We start from the raw sequence: 10,206 nt of genomic DNA, 5'->3' as shown, positions 1-10,206 counted from the left end.
CCTTACCTCATCCCTCCATGTAGTTGGGATTTCTAAAAAGGCAAACTGGAAGATACAGTATGAAAGTACATATACTGAATGAATATTTTTCTTTATCCCTAGGTGGTTGATCTGTTAGTATCTATGTGTCGATCTGCATTAGAGTCACCTAGGAAAGTCGTCATTTTTGAGCCATATCCTTCTGTAGTTGATCCTAATGATCCTCAGATGCTGGCCTTCAACCCCAGAGTAAGTAGTCATCTTTCCTTATGTCATACCTTGGTTTTGTCATACATGAGATTTCAAAGCAAAGCCTTCTTCTGGAGTAGTCTCCTCTACTATAAGATACAGCTCCAGAATATAGCACAAATGTGTAACTATTTTCAGAACTTTGTAGCTTTTTAAATTATCTTGAGAAGGTTATTTGAGCATAAACTGTAAGTTGTGTTGAAAGTTATGATGAAGCCAAGAAAGGGTACAGATTCTAAAATTTTGTACTATTAGTGTCTTTCTCTGAGTGTACGCATTGGACACAAAGAGAAAGATGGCCTTCAGGAGGTCTAGATCATGTGAATCGGGATTTCCAGTCCATTTTTTTATTCCTAAAGTGGTTATTGCTGTTATCTTATTTTCTTTTTGCAAAAAATTATGTCCTTAAATATAATTTTATTAAATGTTGACATAATGGTCAAGTTTCATACAAGCATCAGGTTGAAGTAAAGAACTGTGTTTGCACTACTTGATCCTCAGGCTGCAAATACGGCCTCTCAGGAAAGACCTCGAGAAGCCGTGAACTACTGCAGCTCACTTGAGCCATCCTCAAGGGCATAAATGAAAACTTTGGATATCTTGCATTGGGATGCATTTCACTTTTTCTGAACAAAGGCCAGTTAGCAATGGTTCTTCCTCATGAAGTAATGAGTGTGTCTTGTAGCATGTTGGCAGGAAGCCTTGCCAGGAGGTGCTTGGAAGGGGGATTATGAAGAGGCATCTAGTCTGGTGGCTGGGCAAGATGGGAGTTTGAAGCAGATAAGGGAATATGAAAGAGGGTCACACCAGAAGAGTAGTGGAAAGAGCCCCACTGCCTTCTCCCGGCTTCTTGCTAGCATAGGCTAATGGGGAACAGTAAAACTCCTGAAGTTGATGTGGCATGTGAAGCTGGTGAAGCTCATCCACTCACAAAAGGTGGAGCCCTCTCATGGCAGTCCCCAAGCAGACAGTAAGCAAGGGTCAGGGTGAGGCAGAAAGACAACTGAAAGACCTCTGATGTTTTATAGAGCTGTTAGCAAAGTAAACACATCTATTTGGTCACTACATTATTTAACATAATAGTTTGTTGTCCAGATAACTGTCAGAACTTGTGTCGAGTTTCAAATATTTGTTTAGAAAGTGAGCTAATTTTTTGAGTGTTGGTGATTCCAGTGAAATTCAAAGAAAAACCATCACAATAATATTTTTTCAGTGAGTCTTCCTGGACTATGAATGAGAGAGTCTGTGTGTGAGGTGGAAGAAAGCTAGTAGTTAGAAATGTTTTTAAAGGATTGGTTTGCTGTACATTTGTCCTAGCTTTGGTTTTATGCACACTCGAAAAATACATGTTTTTGTAGAGCCAAAGACTAATATTCTTTTAACTTACTTGCTTATTTTTCGCTATATCAGAAGAAGAATTATGACCGAGTCATGAAAGCGTTGGATAGTATTACTTCTATTAGAGAGATGACACAGGTGAGTTTAAAAATCTTTGCCTAACTTAATTGCTATTTGTAGAATTAGGAAGATGTTTCTATTGCTTGCTTATGATGGGTGGGGTAGTCAGTAGTATAATCTCTTTCCTATAGAGCTATAATAATATTAAAATGTATGTTAAAAATAGCTAACCTAGAGTGTTCATAATGGAAGTCAGATAAAAGTGATGAAGTAGAACTGAGATCTTTTGAAGTTTAAATAAGAGATAATAACAGCAGAACGGAACATTGTAATGAGATAATCACCAACTGCTGCGTTCTGGAAATACCAAAGCCAAACTGGGTCTTTTATTTCCAAAGCAAAGGAAATTGATTTTGTGACCATGTTCTGAATGATAGCTTTATTTCTATGATAGCAAAACATTTGATCAGCTAAGTATGGATGATTACTTGGAAGGCGGGGTCTCTTGGGACTACTACCATATGATTTCTCAGTATTCACAATGGGACAGAGTCTGATATCCATACGTATGTTTGCCTTCACACTTCCTTTCCCAAACAGCCCAGCTAACTATAACAGATTATTTGAAATCTCTCCCCTGTACCTTGCTTTTCCAACTGCTACATAAATGTAACCTTGTAACAGTTTATAAATCTTACTCTGTATGTATTTGTAAAGTACTTTGGGATTCTGGAATGAAGAAAGAGGTGTATGGAGAGGAGTAAAATAAATTGAAAATTAGAATTCGCATCTTTTTTGTTACTTCATGTAACATCTTGTAAAAATTTAAAAAATCAGGTATTTCTGTTACCTAATATCTTTTAAAAAGAAAACTAGCCACCATTTTGCACTTTTTTAATGTTAAAATAATTCTTGAACTGAAGAGTTTTAAAGGGATGCATTGCACTGTGTTTGAAACCACTGAAGGTTTTCAAAGGGATTATAAGCTGATGCAGTATTTTACTTTACCTGTTTAGACAATAAAACAGTTAACTAATAGGAGTGGATTATATTGGAGTATTTTGGGAGACTTAATTTTGTGAAGTTCCAGTCCAATTTATTATTCCAAGAGCCAAACATAAATAGGCGTCTTCTGCTATTCTCCCTGAGATCACCAATGTTTGCTATAATATACTCATTTTGATGCTGATTATATGCTTATTATTTTATTCTAGGGAAAATAATTGCTGTATTAATTCTTCTTGTTGTCAAAACACATTTATAGCGGTACAACACTAAATGTCAGTAAAAGTGTGATTCAAGCCTAATAATGAGTCCCATGTATTCATTTTAATAGATGAAATCATAGGCAGTGTAATACATAAAGTTTAACCTTATGATTTCAACTAGAAATAAAGAACATAATTACTCTTTTCTAGGCACCTTACTTGGAAATAAAGAAGCAGATGGATAAACAAGACCCACTTGCACATCCTCTTCTACAATGGTATAAAATTGACTCACATGAGATGATAATTATTAAATTGCCAATTTTAATGAATAATCATTTCAGCAGAGTAATTTGTTATAAGTTTACCCCATTAATTAATGTCAGGGTTGACATTTACAACTGCAGGTGTTTGTGGACTGTTTCTGGACCTCATCTGGGCCCTCTGAAAACACTGGAAAGACCCCAGCTTGCTTGTACAGTCTTTGATCTCATTTTCTGGTCAGAATTTGGTCTACTTTCATCTGGTTGGTTCAAAGGCCTGCAGCTGGCTGCTTTTTGGTGGCCATTCATGACACATTTTAAAGAAGAAAAGTTCTGTTTAGTTATTGTGTCTAATACTTCTGTTTCTTATTTTAGGGTTATTTCTAGTAATAGATCACATATTGTGAAGCTACCGGTTAATCGGGTAAGTGTCTCTGGATTCTTTATTATTTTCTCATTTCTCATGCCTCTTATTAGCATTTTAGGTAGGAGTTTCCTAGCCAAACGTAGGTGTCTACATGCAAACTAATCACATTGACTCCATTAATAGACAAGGAAGAGAAATAGGCAGTTTCAGGTCATGACTTATAGAATCACATTGCAGATATCTAAAACAGGTCAAAGGAACAATGCTCAGAAAAGGCCTATTTGAGATGAGTAGCTCAAAAGCAAATGTCTGCCTTGTAGTCATCTGCGATTGGGTGAGAAAAACTTCCCTATTTGTTTTGTTACCGTATAGAATATTAGATACAGAATTGTACAGAAAGCAGCATGGACTAACGCAGTGTACCTGGAGATCCACGTATGAGTACTCATTAAATAAGAGTATAGCTCTTGAATTTTAGAGGGGTGGTGCTGAGATGCATTTCTGAGTATGTGTGCCTCTGATCCTCTGATTAAGGGCATAGTAATCTGCAGCCTTTCAAATCTGAACTCTAATTCAAAGCCAGCTCTGACTAGGATATCATGATGAAATTGTTCAATTTAATTACTTTACTAGAGCCATATTAGGCTGAAATCTGTTTCAGAAACTTCCATATGTTTCATAAACTAGAAGACATTTTTGCTATTTGATTTCAGGTAAAAACTATGGTAATGAGACCAATTTCAAGTTGGTTCACGTAGTTACTTAGATTTAGCTATGAACTGTGCATAACAGCATAGTATCTTAAAAACTACCTTTATGAAAATGCAGTGCTTTTGTCTTAATCAACTTCTTGTCACTTGTGCACTGTTGTATTTTGCAGCAACTAAAGTTTATGCACACTCCCCACCAGTTCCTACTTCTCAGCAGTCCACCAGCCAAAGAATCCAATTTCCGAGCTGCTAAAAATCTCTACGGTAGTACCTTTGCATTTCAGTAAGTACATATATTCGTATTAATCAAAGGTTATCAAAATGCTATGCTATTTTTTTGTTCTTGCCATTTGAAGTTTACAGCTGTGAATTTATTGTTTCAAAGGATTACAGATTTAATTTTGCATTTTACACTGTGGATTTTAATGCTTTGTTTTTCATTTTTTCAGTGGTTCACACATTGAAAATTGGCATTCCATCCTGAGGAACGGCTTAGTTGTTGCTTCCAATACGAGGCTGCAGGTAAGTAGTAGACTAAATAGGCTTTAGCTAACCTGTGCATGCTTGATTACATACTAGCTTAGGCAAGTTTTCAGGGGGTGTGGTTCTGATAGTCCTGTAGGTGGAGAAAAGGGATGATTTAAAATAATTTCTTGTTTTCTGGAAAAGGTACTTTTCTGATGCAATTAAAATGGAATAACGCGTTGACTAAAATGGCTAGAAAATCCCATTGCTGGAATCAGTGTTTCAATTTTACATTGCAGAGCAGCACTTCCAGGAGGCTTAACTCGGTACTGCTTAAAAGAAGTTGGGATTGACATTTGGAGCTACATAAACTATGTCTATGTTATAGGATCCGAAAGCATACTACATTTACAAAAACTGTGTTATCTTGTCTTCTCTGGTTTCCTTGGGAATGGAAATATGAGTGTACTGGCCAGGAGGAAGCTATTGCAGACTTCAGTTCATTTTTTGCAGATTGAATAATCAGGGAACCACTATTGCAGAGCAAAGTAGGCAGCACCAGAGGGATTGGGAAGCTGTAACTCGGAATATTTTAGCATCAGGGTTTTGACAGCTCTTCCCCAGAGCTGACTTTGTGCTACCTTGGAGGAGGATACCAGGGTGCTGACTAAGAATCAGTGTACAGAGGATGCTGAAAAAAAGGAAATTGAAATCTGTTCTGTTCCTCTTAGTGGTTTGGATGTTTTTATTAATATCTTTGGAAGATAATTCCTCAAGAAAACAGGATTTACACACAAAAATTCACCACGTAAACTCCTTTGTTTATGCTTACTTTTTTGTTGAAGGTTGAGATACTGAGAATATGAGGAAGCAGTGAGGCCCTATTTTATGCAAGTTGTCATTTTTAGATCTCTCACACACCTAAGGCATGTCCTGAGCCCAGTTCATCCTGTTTATTCCAATACTAACCAGTCAGAAAAAATGCCTACTCACCAAGGATCCTATATAGCATTGTAGAATTTGGAGGAGTGAAAACATGTTTGCACATTCCTATAGGAGCTCTGGCACATTACAGAGACAATGCAAATATCATTGGGTCAAAGGAAAGAAATAAGGGTGAGCATGACTCTGATGCCCAGTGGTCATCAACCTAGGTAGGAGATACTTTGGGTTCTCATTTGTGCTCCAGCAACTGCTTGGTGCATTTTCTTTAAAGGCTTTTCCACATAGGACAGTCAGTCCCTGGTGGAGAAGTGAAACCTGTATTTCCCCTTTTCCAGACAAGAAAATCACTGCAGGGCTAATAAAAAGTGCTCACTTTTGTTGCTTAGCCCAAGCTCCATATCATGGAACAGTGATGTTGGTGAAGAGGAGTCTTCCCTTTCTTCTGTTTTCAGACAGCTGGTAGCTTTGTGGTTAAAGCACAGTCTGCAGTGATGAGATACGCATGTCTGAATTGGCTCAGACAAAAGATTTATTGAACCCATTCCTCCAGTGCACAGGCTTGAACTAGTGACTAAATTTTTCTGTAGCATATGACCAGTATCATCACTGCCTCTTCATTTCTTCCCTTAAAGAAAACAAAAGCGGGTGTTGCTGCTGTTGATTCACAGGGACTGGCTTAGGCTGTGCTTCCTGCCAAGGTTTTGATGTGAGACACATGCTGAGCTTGCTCAGCCTTGCTAAGGCTGAGTTGTATTTGGCCATGTACGGAAGCACCCTCTGTAAGCATCCTCTGTGGTAATGTTAGATTTAAAATCAGTAAATGCAATTTTATATACAAATCTGATCTAAAATTATGTTTGGGCATTTGGACATGGTTTCCAGAATATACAGTATTTTAGTTGTGTATTTGCAGTATGATTTTTTAAAGTACTTCTTTGAACACCATTTATTGAATGCCAGGCAATAAATTAGTGCCTTGGGGCAGATGCTTATCTACATTACGACCTGTTTCTATCATTATTTTGTCCAGATAAACAAATTAATGTTAAGCAATCACTTCACTCTTTTTCAGCTCCATGGTGCAATGTTTGGAAGTGGAATCTACCTTAGTCCATTGTCAAGCATATCATTTGGTTACTCAGGTGATCTTTATAAGTCACTCTAAAGTTGGAGAATTATAGGGGGGGTACCTTAGTCTACTGCTTTTCTTACCAGCTTCACTGTTTACAACACTGTATTGCATTTTATCTTTGGCAACTAATATTTAATTTATTCAAAAAAGAGAAAGTCTAGATTCTCTTATTAAATACATGTCCTCTATTTCCAAGGTGCTGAGTATTTTGAAACTGCTCTTGAAGGAAACAGTAGCTAATACTGGATGCTGTGTATAATGGATCAGGTCTTGTTGATGCAGTGGAAATCCAACCTTGTGATTTTTTGTCAGTATCTGCCACGGTCCATCTAACATTACAGCCTAATCTGACAAAACAAATATTCATCAGTAGGCATGTTCAACTCTGTATGTTTAAGAATATTGCTAAATATCACTGTGTCAGGATTACACAGAAAGTACAGGACAGTGTGTTTATTATAGCATGAGAAAGAGAGGGAACATAATTTGTCCCATTAGTAAATCCAAAAGTGAGTCATGCAGAGTTTTCCATATAAGAATTAAATCATAAATAGAAGCATAATAGAAACAAGATTCATCAATGTGGATATTAAAAAACTGAAGAGATTTTTCAGTATGGTGACTTCTTCCTTTAAGTATGCTGTATTTACCATTTCCACACATATGAAAGTGCTGGTGTAGCTGAATGTGTTTTTGTGTGCGTGTAGATGATTCTGAGAGTTTTAGTTACGCTTCTGATTTTCAGACTTTTTAGGTAGTATCATAATTAATTTTAAGAGTTCAGCATTTTTTATTACTATTTATTGAATTTCAGTATCAATAACCTCTAAATGCACTTCTAGCTTTTCAGAGATTTCGGAAGTATGGAAGTTTGTTAGGGCTCATTAAAAGTGCTGGTTGCAGTATCATTATCCAACAAAATGTCCATTTTGGACAACACCGCTTTGTCACTTCAGTGTATTTTTCTCAGCTCTCTACCTTTCTTGGTCCTTTCAACCCAGTCTTCTCCAGAAAGGAGGCCTGTGTTTCTGTGAAGTATGTAATACTTTGTGCCAATAAAAACCACAGAGGAGTCCTACACTCCCTATTGCTTCAAAGAGTTAAATGTTCCCATAATTCAGTCTGTGTTTGCCAAGAAATACAGATTACTGGAAAGGGAAGGAAGCCTGTAGTAGCATACAGTACTGGAATTTTATATAAACCAACATGAGGAATGTAAAAGAGATCTAAGGCACAAAGGTAGGTGTATAGATTTCTGAAATGGAACTTGGATCCAATGTGGCTGACAAATAATTTAATACTTTTACATGTAGGTATATTAATTAAACCAAGGTAGACTTTAAAATTTTACATAAATTAAGTGCTCCTAAAAATTAATTAGACTTTCTGTAAGTCTTAACAAAGTGTTAAAGATTAATATCCACAGTTCCACTATCCACAGTAAATCAGACTGTGTTACTTCCACCTGAATACAGTCAGGTAGACTCAAGACATGCATCTCTGTTAAGGAACCACCTAAGAGCATTTCTGAGCTGAATTGAGTGGCGTTTAAGCTCATGTTTATCTGCTTTTGCACCTTCTTAATGCTAATTTGACTTTCCTAAGGTCTTGGCAATACATGAAGGTGTATTGGTATTTTGCAGGATGACAAAGTTAACTAGATTTTTGGGCGCCGTGCAAAGAACTGGGATCTCCACTGTGCTACCTGTTTCATTCTCAATACTTAACTTTGCTTATTATGGCATTTATATGCCAGGGTAACTTACATGATTTTAATGTTTCTAGGGATGAACAAGAAGCAGCAGAAGGTGTCAGCTAAAGATGAACCAGCTTCAGGCAGTAAGGGCAGTAATACATCACAGGTACAATACATCACCCATCTCTGGAAGATTTATGGTTTTATGCTTGGGATCTTGATAGCTGAAAAGGAGGTAATATTCCCTTTGTGAAAGCTAATACTTTTGTTTTATTGAATGAAATCAACAACTTCAGAGACTGCAAACTTCAAATACAGTCCAACAAGTACCAGTTTACGAAGTATACTGCAGGTCTTGTGCCCTTCTTTTCCAAGCAGAAAAATTTGGGAAAAGACTGAAAATGAAATACATGTTGCATTATGACACTTAGCAAGCCCTTGCTTTTGGAGTTCTAGACTTGCAGAAGAATGATGCAAAAAGAATTGAGGGTGCTTATTGCTTGAAAATAAGTAGCATCTCATATCAAGTCAGTTTTTCTTTTTCATGGTTTTTACATACTAAATCATTACAATTCTGCTTTATCTAAAGCATACTCGTAGCATTTATGCATAGGGCTACATTTTGAGAAAGAATTCTTAGAACTATCTCTATAGTTAGCACATAGAAACTACAGAATAATCTGGCTTTGGAGATAGGTTGGTATCTAACAGCAGAAGCCCTCAGAAACAGTAAAAAATCAGAGTGGTGGCCAAAGAATCATTGATCAAATTCACCATTTTTTTCTGCTATCAATTTGTGTCAAACAGTAATATTCTGATATTTCTAATAATATTCATTCTGTAATAATTGGGAACTTTTCTTTCTGGATAAAGGAGTTAAAATCCCTCCTACAATAATCCATACAAATAAAAAATTATTTCGACATTCTGTTACATTTAGAAATACAATAGAAATGTTAGTCTTTAGAAAGACTGTCTCTGTCTTTGTTCATTAATAAACCACTGAAAATAGCACTCCTCTCCGTTGTTACTTTTTCACTCAGTTTGTCTTACTGCACTAATTAAGTTTTCTCATGTGTTTACATCTCAGTTACAGAAGAAAGGACAACAGTCACAATTTCTGCAAAGCCGTAACTTAAAATGCATAGCCTTATGTGAAGGTAAGCTGAAAGCCCTTGACAAACTGTTGTAGTCATGGACACAGTGTTATTGGGTGCAAATCAGTGAGGCCTTTATTTCCAGTATTGGTTGTTTTTAGGTAAGGGACTACTGGTAGGTGTATGAGTACTTGCTTAGTAGCTGACCTGTATATTTCAGTTCAGAACAATTCCCTCTTCAAACAAAACCTGTAACACGTGCTGAATTTCATGAAATAATCATATGCACATAGCAATAGTCTGCTCTGTCTTTTAAATGTGATTGAGATAACCCAAGTTGTGACTTTTATTTGAAACACTGACTTCTTGCAAGCTCTTGACAAATGAATCAAAGTCAGAAAAAAAACAGCTTTCCTATTGAATTTCCAAATAACGTTTCACTGTTTAGGCAAATACACTGTTCATCTGGTAACCAGTCTGTTCTCTCTGACTCCTTCAGAAATTTTGTGAAGTTAAAATCCAGTGCATATGGGTACAGTCATTCTTGAAAGACTTGGCTGTTCTAATAACTAATGAAACCTCAGTAGGTTTCAAGAACAACGAATTACGAAATTTGAGTATGTACTGTACCAGTAACTGCTAATTAATCTCATTGGCCAAACAAGAAGAAATTATATTAAACTCAGTTTACCCTTCA

The 10,206-nt window shown here is 36.5% G+C and overlaps 1 protein-coding gene across 1 annotated transcript; it reads left to right on the top strand.

Moving 5' to 3' along the window:
- Positions 1-102: 102 nt before the first annotated feature.
- On the top strand, positions 103-9,572 carry LOC104541785 (poly [ADP-ribose] polymerase 8-like; the record flags this gene model as incomplete). The annotated part of the gene is made up of 9 exons (XM_010185921.1): positions 103-228; positions 1,639-1,704; positions 3,045-3,112; positions 3,473-3,521; positions 4,345-4,457; positions 4,624-4,696; positions 6,657-6,726; positions 8,502-8,578; positions 9,503-9,572. Coding segments are annotated over 9 exons (712 nt in total), but the record flags the coding sequence as incomplete, so codon positions are not given.
- Between the last annotated feature and the right edge of the window lie 634 nt (positions 9,573-10,206).

This window comes from Mesitornis unicolor, unplaced genomic scaffold, assembly GCF_000695765.1.
Source record: "Mesitornis unicolor isolate BGI_N332 unplaced genomic scaffold, ASM69576v1 scaffold15386, whole genome shotgun sequence".
Classification (NCBI taxonomy): Eukaryota; Metazoa; Chordata; class Aves; order Mesitornithiformes; family Mesitornithidae; genus Mesitornis; species Mesitornis unicolor.
Note: the sequence above shows the minus strand (reverse complement) of the source record. Positions and strands in the feature narration are given on the sequence as shown.